The 15,811-nt window shown below is 35.4% G+C and overlaps 1 protein-coding gene across 4 annotated transcripts in view; it reads left to right on the top strand.

Annotated features, from left to right (window-relative positions):
* The first annotated feature begins 11,964 nt into the window (after positions 1–11,964).
* The window catches only part of LOC149532315 (uncharacterized), a 119,487-nt gene continuing 115,640 nt past the window's right edge, over positions 11,965–15,811 (top strand). For 3 of the 4 annotated variants that reach the window (XR_016356661.1, XR_016356662.1, XM_089803018.1), the window contains exons 1-2: positions 11,965–12,691; positions 12,781–12,819. Coding sequence is in view for 2 of the 4 variants with exons in the window: in XM_089803018.1 (XP_089659144.1) it covers positions 12,248–12,691; positions 12,781–12,819 (483 nt within the window). In the remaining 2 variants the exon portion in view is untranslated. The remainder of the gene's footprint in view (positions 12,692–12,780; positions 12,820–15,811) is intronic. The other variant, XM_089803019.1, reaches the window with a different exon arrangement.

Below are 15,811 nucleotides of genomic sequence, written 5' to 3'. Positions count from 1 at the left end.
TTGATCATGAAGAGTAGCTTTCACTGCTTTGATGGTGGATGAGTGACTCCCTATGATCAACAAGTCATCGACATAGAGAACTACAAATGTCAGAGTATCATTCTATTGTAGAAAGTAGACGTTCGGATCATAATGGCATCTAGTGAACCCAACTGTCAGAAGGAAGGTGTCCATCTTGGCATACCAAGCTCAAGGAGCCTGTTTAAGGCCATAAAGAGACTTTCGAAGATGACAAACCAATGAAGGATCCTAGATGAACCCCTATGGTTGCTCTACGTAGATTTCCTCCTGAAGGTCACCATGAAGAAAAGAACTCTTCACATCCATTTGATGAACTTCCCAATGATGGGCTATAGCTATAGCAAGTACAAGTTGGATGAAATTCATCTTGGCTACTGGTGCAAAAGTCTCAGAGTAGTCAATCCCAGACACCTGGGAGAATCCTTTGGCAACCAAGCGAGCCTTATGCTTGTCAACTGACCCATCTGCTGCAAATTTTGTTCGATAGATCCACTTGCATCAAATAAGTTTTCTTCCCTTAGGAAGAGGAACTAAATCCCATGTATGATTCCTTTCTAAGGAATTGATCTCTTCCTTCATTGTTGTATCCCACTTAGGGACACCAAAAGCTTCCCGAAAAGTCTGTGGATCAGAAGCTGAAGCAACAAAGAGATGTGGAGCTGACTGAAATTGTGACCTTGTTCTTCTTGCATCTAAAGGATCACCAACCCAATCACCTGCTGACTGTAAAGTCTGGTGAGCCCAAAGAGGCCTTGTGGTAGAAGAATCTGGAGGAGAATCATCAACCTCTGAATGATGACTTGGACAAGAAGATAGATCCTCATCATCACTTTCATCATTTGAAGTGGAGGAAGAAGACTCCTCATGTAGATCAAGAAGATTAAGATTCTCTGAAGAACTATCATCATGTTGCAATGTCTCCAATGTAATAGTGGATGGAGAAGTGATAGGAGAAGAACTAGAAGATTCCTCCTCAAAACGAACACTCCTCTCAATGAACAGTTCATGAGTTGTAGGGTGGAGAAGCCTATAGCCCTTGACACCATCTGGGTACCCAACAAATATGCAAGGCTTTCTCTGTGGATCCATAGCCTTGCATTTCTCTACTGGAATGTGGGCCCATGTAGGAGAACCAAACACTCGAAAGTGCTTAACTGTGGGTTTTCGACCAATCCAAGCTTGGAAAGAAGTTACCCCCTTTACAGCTTTATGAGGAACACGATTCTGAATGTAACACATACAATTGATGGCCTCTACCCAGTATTGAGGTGCCATAGACTTCGAGTGAATCATACAATTGGCCATCTCTTTCAAGGACCTATTTTTGCATTCTGCAACACCATTCTGTTGTGGACTATATGAAATTGTGTGTTGAAGATCAATGCCCTCAGAGGCACAAAAATGTTCAAACCTATGGTTGACATATTCCCCCCCATTATTTGTACGCAGAATTTTGATGGCCTTCCCAGATTGTTTCTTTGCAAAAGTTTTGAAGTCCTGAAAAGACTCAAAGACCTCAGACTTATGTTTGAGAAAATATACCCAAGTATATCTAGAAAGATCATCAATGAATGTCAAAACATATCTAGCCCTACTCAAAGATGGATGTGGAAATGGGCCTGCCAAGTCACTGTGTACCAACTCTAGAAGCTGTGTAGCCCTCCATGCTTTGCCTTTGTCATACTTCTCTTCTAGATGCTTACCAAGAATGCATCCTTAGAAAACTCCATCAGAAAAGCGAATTGAAGGCAACTCTGCAACCATGTCTTGTTGACTGAGTTGCTGCAAATAGCGGTAATTCAAGTGACCAAACCGCTGATGCCACAAATGACTCACCTCATTTGAATGAGTTAGTAAAATGGTTGAAGGAGAGTCAGGAACAAAGTGAGAAAACTGATACAATATGTATTGATGATCTACTTTCCCCACAACAACTATAGACCCATCATGCAATTCATTGATTGCCACAATCTGGTGTGAACTCAACCTGCTTGCCAGAGCCAGTGTGAGTGATCTGATAAATAGATAAGAGATTAGTTGACAAAGATGGAACATAAAGAACATCCTAAAATGTTCCTTTGCCCACATCAATAGACCCTCTCCCATGCACTTCAACAGGAGTGTCATCATCCATTAGTATGGCAGGCATAGTACATGGCTCTAAGGAAGCAAAACTTTCCTGTGAAGAAGCCATGTGGTGCGAGGCACCTAAGTCAATTATCCAAGTATTACGTTGTAAAGCAACTGAAACTAGGGCCTTGCCCTTTCCTTTCCCCTTATTCTTTTCTGTGTCCTTTGAAGACCCTTCTGATGAACTTTGCTTGATAGAGTCAGGCACCTTAATGTTGTTTTTCTCAAGCAGATGTAATAGGTGATCAATCTGCTTCTTCAAACACTTGTGCTCATCATGTCTTGGTCTTTTACAATAAGAACACTTGACCTTCTCCTTATTAGGTTGATCACCTTTTGATGAAGAAATCTAATTATCTGCATTTGGAGCAACAGGCTTCTGATCTTTCTTCTTCTCTCCTTGATTCTTTTGTTTCTTTTCTTGTTTGCCAAACCCTTTCTGTTCTTTTGTGCCTTGATTTGCAACCAAGGCATGTGACTTTGAGGGTTTAATTGTACCCATGTGAACTAGTTTATCCTGCTCCTGGCTGAGTTCTGCAACAAACTCATCTAGAGAAGGCATTTTATAGTTTGAACCTAGGGCACTTTTTGTAGCATAAAAGGTAGAAACAAAGATTGAATAATTCAAACCAAGTTTAGAAATAATGCTTAAGATTAGTTGTTTGTCCTCTTTTTCTATTCCACACTGTTTGAACTGCAATCTAATGGATTTCAACTTTGTGAAGAAGTCTTGTATGGTGTCAAAATTGGTAGGACTTAACCCTATGAGTTCATTCTCCAATTGATGACCTCTTAACTCATCCTGCTTACCAAAGAGTGTTTCCAATTTGGTCCACACTTCATTTGGTGTAGTGGTAGATTCAATGTGAAAAAGAAGGTCAGGAGAAACTGACATACATAGAGTACCAAAGGCTTCATCACATTTATTAAACCATTTTATCTTTTTTGTAGCATCTTGAGGTTTTGTCTCAAGTCCCATTGTAACCCTATGATATCCATGTCTTTTGAGATAGATAATCATCTTTGATTTCCATTCAAAATAGTTATATGGTGTTAAAATAGGAACTGTAGATGCATCCATGAGTGCAAAAAAGTATATTGCAAGGAATAAGAAAAATGCAAGAAAGAAGACACACGAGACACCCCCCCTTTCCACTAGTCTCAAAAATCACCCCCCCCAGAAATTACAATGTTGGCACTTTATAATTAGTGCATTTACAAGGCTTTTACCATGTTACAATGCTTTCTAGGCCGATAATGGCCAAAATTACAATTTTTGGTACAATTTAAATCTGATAGAAAATATTAAAAAAAACCTTGTAGCTGTGTATTAATCTTCAATGTCTTTCCAATGCCTATTCATTTTTGAAAAATGAAGATCTGAGATGAAAGTTATGGCATATTGAAAATAAATATATACAATAGATTCGACCTGCAATATCTGGTGAAAAATGAGATACTTTTTTAATAAGACCTACATGGATGGAAAGGTCTCATTTCTAGCTTTCCGTCAAGTATTTGTTTGTGAAAAACGGACACTAGAGGCAAAAGTTATTAAAATTTTAAGAAATGTTGCTGAATTTGCCTGTCAAAAATGGCATATGCCTGATTCAGATGCGATTTTCACAAAATTGATCAACTAATTGAAAAAAGTGACAGATGCCCAGATAGTTTTTTGACCCTAGGAACAAAACCTACAAATCATTTTTTCTAAAAATGAGCAGAAGCTGGAAATTCAAAGCACAATTGAAAACGGCTCCAGTAAAAAAAAAATAATAATAATTCTGATTTGTTACCGTCTCCTCCAATCTCTAATTTTGGTGAAGTAAAAGTCACTTTTAACTTTCTCAAGCCTTCTGGACACTCTGGAAATACTTAAAGATGCCCCTAGTATTACCACAAAGCTGCAATCACCCAGATCTCACAGTAACACATATATGTAAACCAGATTAACCAGATGCCTATTTTCTTTTAAACCATTCTAATTCTCCAATTCATTCAAGGATGCAGGAGAAAAACATACTTGGTTTTTAAGAAAAATATTAGCTATCTAATAATCTCAAATTTCTCAAATAAATCATAAAACAATGAGCTATACCAGACGACCAATCTTTGATACCATGTTAGATTCTGCAAGAAGTGAGAACTGAGCCAAGATCTGATGTCGGTCGTAGATCATATGCACCTCCACTCAACAGATGATCGAAGATCAAAATAGAAGAATGAAGAGATATCTGAAATGAGAGAAAAATAGAGACAAAGAAAGAGAATTTTGAGAAGACTCTCAATACTCTCACCGAGCTATCACTTAGTTGATGAAGTTGAGAGGAGAGGGCTATATATATAGAAAAAATGGGGCATATATATTCAAGAGGTGCATTAACTCCCATACCCCATAAAAGATGGGAGGTTGTACCTACTTGATAAAATGTCAAAAAACATGTGAGAAATCTAACTACCCCATGACCTACCTAGGTAAGGTCAAAAAAGTGGTTATGAGAGGTGGCACAAAAAGCCAAAAGACGATGTGTAACTCAACTACCCATGTGTGGGAAAAAGTTACACATGTGGCTTATGTATTTCACCATGTGTCCTCATAGTAACCACATAAAATAAACCTAAGCAAGCTTGAATAATATGTGTAGGAAAATAAATACCCCCTAACATAAGGAAAAAAAACCTACACTAACACTACTATGCAGATTGTTAAGCTTGACAAACACAATTCTTTTAACTTGTTCTTCTGAACTTAATCAGTGAATCCATCCTTTGTAACCTTAAGTATATTATCAATGCATTATAATGTCACTATCTTAATTGATCCTTGTACTCTTTTTCCATGTAATAACTCAACCTTTCCTCTAGGTGTTGTTGTTACCTCATTTGGTCATATCCTTTTCATCAATCAAACAAATGATAGTACTCAAATCATCTAAGCAATTGTCTTACCAACAAGTGGTAGGTTTGACATCAGTGACAAAACAATGATTGAAACACATATTCATACTTGTATCAATCTGTTTTCAATAGAATCAAACAATACAAGAGAAAGGAATATTAGACATACCATATATCTCTATAGTTGAGACAATTCTTCAACTTATAAATGCAACATGAGTAAAAAATTGTACTCAAAGACAACCATTTAGGTCATAAAGCATAATTCATATTGCCACATTAGACACAACATTTATATTATTTGTATACAACCTTCTCAGAGCGTTTGCATTTGAAATTAAGCATTTTTAGTCTATGCATTTAAAATTATACATAACAATTCAAATTTACATTCGATATTATCTATCGTTTGCATTACAAACTTGAATATATAATCAACATTAGCATTTAGATTGAAGCATCATTCAACAATTACATTGTGTAAGTCCATAATTTGGATTAATAAACATATTGATCAAGCTAGTGTTATAGAAATCTTATAGTGTTTTGTGACTAGTAAAAAGAAGGTATTAAAGAGGATGGGCCGCCTTTGGTGGACATGTGATTCCACTTTGGGTGGGTGATAAGTTGTCTATTGACTAACATGTAACAAGACAATACCACTTGTCATTGTTTTATTCACTCCTTTAACTCATGTTGGCTATATAGCCAAGGGTTATCCTATGTAACATCATCCAATATTCTAGTTATTTTATTACATTCTTGCTAAGAATACAATTTATTTTTATGATATATTCTCTCATTATTGTCCTTTCCATTACCTTTGGATCTTGAGTTTCTATAGGTTTATTCTTACACACATTAATGTTGATACAAGAATCTCCTCCCATGTGAATTTTTTCTATCTTTATTTTTCTTACCAAGTTTGTAATGAACAATGATGCCTCTTGCCTCCACCGTGTTGTCCTTTCGTTCCTTTAATTAGTGAGCTCTAAATGCTAGAAAAACATCCTATTCATCTATCACCATATAACCTGTCCCCAAAGGTCCCAAAATTTCTCTGGAGGTTGTTCCAAAATTGAGTTTTATCCATCCTTCATCTAGCTTGTGCCATTCTATTTTCTACCTTAGACAAGTAGAAATATGAAAACTTGAAAACCCATTAATAGAGAAAAGTATTGACTATGAAGAGGCTAAACAATTAATTAATTAAATTATAAAGATAAGATGGCTAAAATATTTATTTAATTAAGCAAGGTTTTTTTTAGGAATTTATACTTTTTTATCACATTTACATATGCCTAGAAGAGGCACCATCATACAAGAGTCAATGACTTTGAAATTAGGCTAGTAGCTAGACACATCCTTCTTATTGTCCCCTTTAGGCCTTGGTTTGGTGATTTTTCTTCTTCCAAGTATTTGTTTAGTAGCTCAAGCTCCTACTCATTTAGGTGGTTCCTCCCTTAAGAAAATAAGTGGGCTTGTTTTTGCTCTGTTTCATAAAATCTCACGAGACTTTGCTTCAATAAGATAATGAAGTGGTTCTTGGGAATCTCCAATGTTGTAGAGACTTGGAATACTACAATGAGATAAGCGAGTTCACCAGAGAACTTAGTAAGATATATATTTTTCTTTAGAACACCTCATCATTGCTCTCCTTCAAAATAAAACATAACATATCGCTACTAAGGGCAAGCCAAAACTTATTCAAATCAACATAATCAACAAGAATATCATGCCTTGAAAAATTAAGATTATCATTACGATTCACACAATGACCAACAGACAAAGGCCAATAAAAAAGAGCATACTTGTAATAAATTAAAAAACATTCAAGAATTTAGGCATATAAAAAAGGTCACACATTTAGTAGATGTGCCATATTTGCACGATAATAAATAAATAAATAAATAAATATATCCCTTGTGGAGCACTCAATTGAGCATAATTGTTTGCTACAACAATCAAATGGTGCAATAAATTCTATTACATATCGAGTCAACATCATCCACAAACACATTCTCTCTTGACTAAATAAGAGAGACAACTTCAATACCAATGAATCAAACAATACAAGAGAAAGGAATATTAGACATGCCATATATCTCTATAGTTGAGACAATCCTTCAACCTATAAATGCAACATGAGTAAAACATTGTACTCAAAGACAACCATTTAGGTCGTAAAGTATAATTCATATTGCCACATTAGACACAACATTTATATTATTTGTATACAACCTTCTTAGAGCATTTGCATTTAGAATTAAGCATATTTAGTCCATGCATTTGAAATTATACATAACAATTCAAATTGGCATTTGATATTATCTTTCATTTGCATTACAAACTTGCACATATAATCAACACTATCATTTAAATTGAAGCTTCATTCAATAATTACATTGTGTAAGTCCATAATTTGGATTAATAAACATATGGATCAAGTTTGTGTTGTATAAATCTCATAGTGTATTTTGACTAGCAAAAAGAAGGTATTAAAAAGGATGAACCACCTTTGGTGGACATGTGATGCCACTTTGGGTGGGAGATAAGTTGTCTGTTGATTGACATGTAATGAGACAACATCACTTGTCATTATTTTATTCACTCCTTATACTCATGTTGGCTATATAACCAAAGGTTCTCTTATGTAACATCATCCAATGTTCTAGTTATTGTATTATATTATTGCTAAGAATACAATTTATTTTTATGATATTATTTCTCTCATTGTTGTGCTTTCTATTACATTTGGATCTTGGGTTTCTATAGGTTAATTCTTACACACATTAATGCTGATTTAAGAATCTCCTCCCATGTGAATTATTTCTATCTTTATTTTTCTCACCAAGTTTGTAATGAACAATGATGCCTCTTGCCTCCACCATGTTGTCATTTCTTTCCTTTAATTATCGAGCTCTCAATGCTAGAAAAAAAATCTTGTCCCTCACCATATAACCAGGCCCCAACAATCTCAAACTTTCTTTGGAGGCTGTCCCAAAATTGAGTTTTATCCATCCTTCATCTAGCTTGTGCCATTCTATTTTCTACCTTAGACAAGTAGGAGTATGAAAACTTGAAAACCCATTAATGGAGAAAAGTATTGACTACGAAGAGGCTAAACAATTAATTAATTTAATTATATTTTTAAATTAATAAAGACATAAAGATAAAATGGATGTCTAATTAAGTAAGGATTTTTTTAGGAATTAATACTTTTTATCACATTCACATATGCTCAGAAGTGGCACCATCAGACAAGAGTCAATGACTTTGAAATTAGGCTAGTAGGTAGACATATCCTTCTTGTTGTCCCCTTTAGGGCTTGGTTTGACGATTTTCCTTCTTCCAAGTATTTGTTTAGTAGCTCAAGCTCCTACTTGTTTAGGTGGTTCCTCCCTTAAGGAAAGAAGTGGGCTTGTTTTTGCTTTGTTTCATAAAATGTCATGAGACTTTGCTTCAATAAGAAAATGAAATGGTTCTTAGGAATCTCCAATGCTGTAGAGACTTGGAATACTACAATGAGATAGGTGAGTTCACTAGAGAACTTAGTAAGACATTTATTTTCTTTGGAACACCTCATCATTGCTCTCCTTCAAAATAAACCATAAAATATCACTACTAAGGGCAAGCCAAAACTTATTCAAATCAACATAATCAACAAGAATATCATGCCTTGAAAAATCAAGATTATCATTACAATTCACACGATGGCCAAATGACAAAGGCCAATAAAAAAAGAGCATACTTGTAATAAATTAAAAAAAATTCAAGAGTTTTAGGCATACCATAAAGGTCACACATTTAGTAGATGTGCCATATTTATTTAGTGCATGACCAACAATAAGTTGTTTTAATATGAGCAACCAACAAAAACGATACTTTTCTTGTTCAATTGAGACATGTCATACATGGAAGTATATTTTCGACCACTTAGAGTCTGACCAAGATAGGTTCCAAGAAGTTTAAGTCAATTACAAACCTTTTTTGAGCCAATAAGCATCATTGAGAGTTTGTCGGTAAAAATAGGCTGAAAATTAGACCTATCTTCCCATTTGATCTCATTGAATAAATCCATGTCTTTTATTATAATTCTAGGGAAACACTCTCGTGAACTATTGCTTAATATTGAGTATGTTTTTGTAAGTACATGGGTATACCGTATTTAGTTTCGAGTTGCTCCAAATATTTCAAATTACTATTAATTAAAAAATCTCGTATCAACCTAACCTTAAAACTCCAAATCTTAATAAAACAACCTTAAAAAATTCTAATAATTATTCATCGAATAAATCTAATTAAAGCACAATATAAACAACTCAATTCATAGTCAACCCCCTTTTCTACAATATTCCTTCGGAATTTTTATTTTTTCATTTCTTTTTCTTTTTGAAAAGAGTTCTCAAAAGAGAGAATCTGCTCGTTTTATAATTCTAGAAAGGTTGAAATTGAATACTACTTTATTTTATAATGTGAGGCATACATGTATGACAAGGTCAAATTTGTGGATATCCTATCCAACAACTCCTAGTACAACTTATTGAAAAAGAACATTGAGAAGTTTGGTGGGCTCATCATCTTCACAAAAAGCAAAACAAATTAACAAAGTTAACATAATAGAAAAGGTGTCCCATGGACTATGTTGAGTCATCTTAGGTAAGACCATAATCTTAAACATCCGGGCTGTCAACTACTGTGTGCTCCTTAAAAAGAAGAAAGAAGAGTATGTAAACAAGAGAAGAATAGAGTTGATTAATCTTGGTAAAAACAACCCCAGAAAATTTTGGAAAGAGCTTCAGCAGAGAAAAACTCAGATAGTGAATAACATAACAGGAACCAAATGGCTGGAATATGCCAAGACGCTATACGAATGTGATCTAAGAGAGCATAGTACCATGGAAACAGAGACTATAGGGGAGTTATTCAGTGAAAATGATATTATTCAAGGCATTAGGAGGTTAGCTACTGGTAAAGCGCAAGATATAGATGGGTTACAAGCGGAATACTTAAAATGGGGTGCTGAAATCCTCACACCACACATCACTAAGATTTTCAACAGTGTCAATAGAGAAGGTTTCCCTGTAAAATGGACTACAAGTGTGGTGATCCCACTCCACAAAAGTGGAGATATAAACAATCCTTCTAATTACCAAACCATCATGATCAATCCACTATTTGGCAAGTTATTTGGTAGTTTGGTAGAACAAAAAATCAGCAACTGGGCTGAAACAGAAGGCAAACGTGCAAAAGGGTAAGCAAGCTTTAGACCGAAACAGTCTACTATAGATCACGACATCACTCTCAGGCATTTGATAGAGAAAGTTTGGGACACTCCGGGGAACGAGGCTTTTTGTTGTTTCGTGGACTTTAAAAAAGCTTTCGACACAGTGCCACGTAATAAACTATGGGATAGAATGGTAGAGCTGGATGTCCCTAAAGAACTTAGGTCAGCGGTTTACAGATTATATGAGCAGGTCAAAGCTAAAATCAGAACGACAAAAGGGATATCAGAAGATTTTGACAGCAACATAGGGGTTAAGCAAGGGTGTCCGCTTTCTCCAACACTATTCGGGCTCTATATTGACAAGTTAGAAGAGTGGATAAACAAGACCAATGGTGAGGGGGTGCAGTTGGCCCACTTCGTGATAAGATTGCTCTTATATGCAGATGATCTCATAATTCTTGCTAGAACAGCTAAAGTTTGAAAGAGCACTTGAAAGCGCTAGAATTTTTTTGTCATGATGTAGGAATGCAAGTTAACACTAGCAAAACCAAAATTATGATCTTCTCACTAAAGAAGAATAGGGGCATACATGACAAGTTTCTGTTTGAAAATAGCCCCCTTGAGATTGTGGAAGAGTACAAATACTTGGGCATCGATTTTCATAACAAACTCAACTGGGATACTTGTAGATCGAAAAGGATCCAAGGGGGCTGGAAGGCGTTATACTCTTTACAAAACAAGTGCAGGAACGTAGAATTATGGGATTGGACGACCATGAAAACTCTGTTTGGTTTGTTGGTCACTCCGGTTATTCTATACGGTTGTGAAGTGTGGGGCGGTAGTATGTCCAAACAGAAATGGCGGCAAGTAGAAAGAATTCAAAAACACTTTATCACATGCAATCTTAAAGTCAAGACCACAGTTCCGTATGAAATCCTTTTGGCGGAGGTGGGTTCCTTTCCAGTAGAAGCCGTTGCATTGATCCGAATGCTAAGCTATTTAAAGAAAACCCAAGGTCTAGAAACACATCGTTGGCCCAAGTTGGTAATAGAGGAAAAACTTGTGAGGCGAAAAAGCACATGGATGAAACAAAATGACAAATGGATGCAAAAATGGAACATCAACATCCAAGCTTGCCTGGATAACATTAAAGAAATAAAAAAGTTTGTCAATGAAAAATTTCGCAATATTCTGTGGACAAGACACATAGGGAGGAAAAAATCTTATTACATTAAAGAATTTAATCCCACTTCTAGTCATGATGAAAAGGCCTATATAAGGGCACCTATTAACTGGAAAGCAAAAATGTTGATGACACAAATTAGAACTAGTTCACATCAGCTGCGATGTGAAACTGGTAGATGGTAAGTTCCAAAGGAAGAGTGGGCAGACAGAACATGTTTATTCTGCAATATGGGAACAGTGGAGACAGAGCAACACTTTGTCATGGAATGCTTGGCTTACAACGACATCAGATATGATTATACAAAAATTCTGTAGAACAAGGACTTCAACTATTTATTTGAGGAAGATCAAGTGAAGAGAACATCGGATTTGATTATCAAAATTCAGAGAAGAAGAGACAAGTTAACCAAAACTTTGCAACTGACTAGTTTGGCTCCTGACTCGGGAGGGCGATTGCATGGGTCCCATAGACTACTTTAGTCTCGTGGATGTCATTAAAATCTATCATATCATATCATATCAATCTCTCAACATGCTCCTAAAGCAACATCATCTCCACCTTGCAAGTGTTGTGAGGTATAGTTACTCGAATCGATATAGGCATACCTGCTATTGATCTAGCCATTTCTCAAAAGGTTTTAATGAAACGGCGAATGTGCCACGGCGGGAACATCCCGCGCTTCGGTTTGCTGGTTTGAATGTTGCGAACCGGGGATGGATTGACTTTCCTTGGGCGATATACTTTTGCAAGTCTCGCCTTCGTTGTCTCCAGTTAAAAAGAAATTAATGGCTTCAAATGATAGCTTTGAAGATGACGAAGAATGGGAGCTGGATTTATTACAAGAACTTGTTCGGAAAGAAGAGGAGGCCATTGCGGCAAAAAAATCTACACAACCATTGTTCACAATTCCCAGTTCACATGGTGGAGACTCTACCGTGACTTATCAGGAAAACCGCAACAAAAACACCATTAACAACCATTATAATGATGTCCAATCACCAGCCTTGGATTCATACTTGTACAGCTTTTCACCTCCTCGAGGTTTCACCGATTCCAGTAAAATTAAAACTTGTACTGATCAATTAGGGCTTCAACAAAGCAGTTCTGCCCAAACAGGGGTTCAAAACAAAATTTCCGCACAAGTCGGGTTTTTAAACAACAATTCTACTCAATCAGGGTTTCAAGACAATCATTCCTCGCAACCTGACAAAAATACGAGTTTTTTGAAGGTGAATTTGAACTTCTATTTTTGTTATTTTTATTGAAATTGTTCGAAGTGAACATGCTTTCGTGAATTTTTTACAATCCCGATTTGCAGAAAGAAGTGGATCGTCTTTTGGAGCAGCTAATTTTCCAGGTATGCTCTCCTTTGATTGCTTTTTCTTGGCATTTGCAAACACTTGAGAGTGTACTCTCATAATTATTGCACCGCATTGCTCCATGAATATACTCTATAATCTACAATCATTAGAACATATGCTTACTCTGTTCGTTAGAGTTGTTTGAATTTTTACAGTGTTTGTCCAAGTTTCTGGGATGGGGAATATGTGGATGGGTTCTGGGGCTCAATTTTTTCAGAGATAAGGAGTATAGCTAATAAAATTATTAAAGTAGTAGTTATTTTAAAATTTTAAATTTTAAATTGGTAGTTTGACATTAATTAAAAGAAGAGCCGCTCCAATATGGCATAAATAATTGATATATGAATTTTCCATCATGTAGCATATTTATATTGAAAAAGACTGCAAGTTGATATTTCAAAGTTGGAAAAATTCAAGTACAAATGAGCTGAGAGTTGCAACTACATTTGACAAGTAACACACTTCAAAATGAAAAAAATTGAGTGCATAGCTGATTTTTGTTTGAACAAAAAATTCAGAAATCAGAGTCATCATCCATTAGATATTTGAGAAACTACTTATCCTCACTTTAACTGTTGGAATAAACTGTATTCTCATCCTTCAATGTGATCCCAACCAATCATGACTACACATGTTGCTCCTTATCAACTTGTAGTTCATTCGGCTCTTTGTTCAAGCATTTGATTGGGATCCACTTATACTCAGTTGTCATGCTATAGATGGAACTCAAAACACTATGCATAGTAACAAGGTTTTCACCTTGTAGATGCAAGTCTATTCATCTAGAGATAGTTTATAAAGTTGTATGTGAATTAGTTCCTCTTAGCAATAGGTGAGCTAGAAGCTGTGATAAAAGGTGAATGGCAGGTGTCTGCAACTATTTAGAGGTTCTTGTGCCGAGCTGTGCCTATTGAGCTGATTCAAACAAGTCTAGTGAACTCAATCTTAACCCCACTGTAATCCCTCGTCGAACACTTGTAGCCATTAAGCTTAGTAAAGCTTATTTACTCATCTTTGATCATTGAAGCTTACTTTAGACTATAAATATTCTAAAGGGCCTTCATGATGCCAACTCTTTCGTCATGGTCATCAATAGGAATGTTTCTGCTAAGCTTCCTACATACCACATGCATATGTAACCATGCATGGAGGGATGTTCAACTTCTCCCACATTTTCTGGATGATGGGTTGAAGATACTCATAGTAGAAATTTAGGCTAGGGTCTCTATCATGAATGGTGGTTTCATCTAGCCAAGCAACTATTAGTACAGTTGTAGATCTTTTTGAAGCTAGTATTGTTAGAACCTACAAATCTGAAGACATTGCCAAAAACGATAAAAAGATGTGATATTCTGCTTTTGACCAAAAAATTATCACCAACCACAATCTCCTTCACCCTTTTGTTGCTTGTCTTAGACTTCCTCTACTTTATTCCATTCTTGTGTCAGAGCCGTAAGTTGCAAGAGATCTTGCAGCTAAAGCATCCTTTGTAATATAATAAATTACAAATCAATTTGTGTCTTCATTTGTTTGAGGAACTCCTTACTTGTAAAGGACGAGTACAATATTTACAAGGTGTGATTGAAATAAATATTTTGAAATATCCCAAACTAATTTTCTGATATTTTTTGACAAACATTTGGCAAAATATTTACTGATAAAATAAATGCAAAAAATAATTTACTTTGATTTGACAATGTTAATGTTATAATTCTGTCGGATAAATTATATTATATGTATATGAGATATATAATATATGACAAATATTATATATGGGATAATTAACTTATATTAAGAGTGATATATATATATATATATATATATATATATATATATATATATATATATATATATATATATATATAACTAACCATTATAATATGTTAAGGATATATTACTTGTGTTATTAATATAACTAATGTAAGTTAATATGTTAAAGAGACATGCCTCTCTATTTCACATATATATTCATTCATATAGTAACTTGGAAAACACATAAATATCTACAAGTGCTATTACAAGTTACAGAATATAGTAATCAATCCTATTTCACTAACATGGTATCGGAGCCCTGGTTATAATCATCTTTGACGAATAATACTTCAAAGGAAAATGACGATAACTTTAACATTTCATAAAGTTTTTTTTGGTTTATATAAATGATAACAAAGCAGTGGTCATATCATACAAAGATGGTTAATTTTGTAAACTTGCATTTCTGCAAATAAATGAACACAATTTTCTTCAAACGTGACCTTCTCTTCATGTCCACAGATTTTTGGTAGGGTTTCATGCTCACTGGCGTCGTTACAGTTAAGTGAGGCAAAGACAAAGCATTTAAATTAGTCGAGACAAATACAAAGCTGCCATAAGTATTCTTTTGTATAGCCGCAAAGCATCACGACTCGTCACAGAAGAGGCAAAATTCGTGAAAAGATTCGGTCTTTGTAGAATGTGATATCCTAAGGTTCAAAACTCGATACAGCTAGAATGCTGGACGAGGCTACCAAGTACCTTAAATTCTTGACAGCGTAAGTTCAGGTTTTGGAAGATTATGTTGATTCGAAGTTAGGTCTAAAATCAAACCCTAAACAGTACAAATGATAATGCAAATATTTATTTGAAACTGAATTTTAAACGATTATGCAATGGCGAGAATACGAGTGTCAGGTATTCGCCTGTCTCACATGCAAACTTGGAGTTCCTGAAATGCTCCTCGAGTGCAACTCAACCCTGTGACGTTTTTTCCATCAGTAAACACAAAAAGGAACAAAGGACACTAGACGAGCAAGAGCGCAATGCATTCATTGCCTACTCTCTGTGAACCTTCTCATTTTCTTTTACAGCCACCCACAGCTGAAAAGATCTACCACCACTTGCAGTTTGAGCACGAGCAATTAAGACAAAATATGAATTGTTTATAATGGGATAAGAGACAACATGCTATCGTAGTGGGATAGGGGTCCATGTGGCATTTTGAAAAGAAAT

This window comes from Cupressus sempervirens, chromosome 10 (assembly GCF_028749045.1).
Source record: "Cupressus sempervirens isolate cs-2001-9-10 chromosome 10, ASM2874904v1, whole genome shotgun sequence".
Classification (NCBI taxonomy): Eukaryota; Viridiplantae; Streptophyta; class Pinopsida; order Cupressales; family Cupressaceae; genus Cupressus; species Cupressus sempervirens.
The sequence above is the reverse complement of the archived record's forward strand: the minus strand, read 5'-3'. Positions and strand labels throughout refer to the sequence as shown.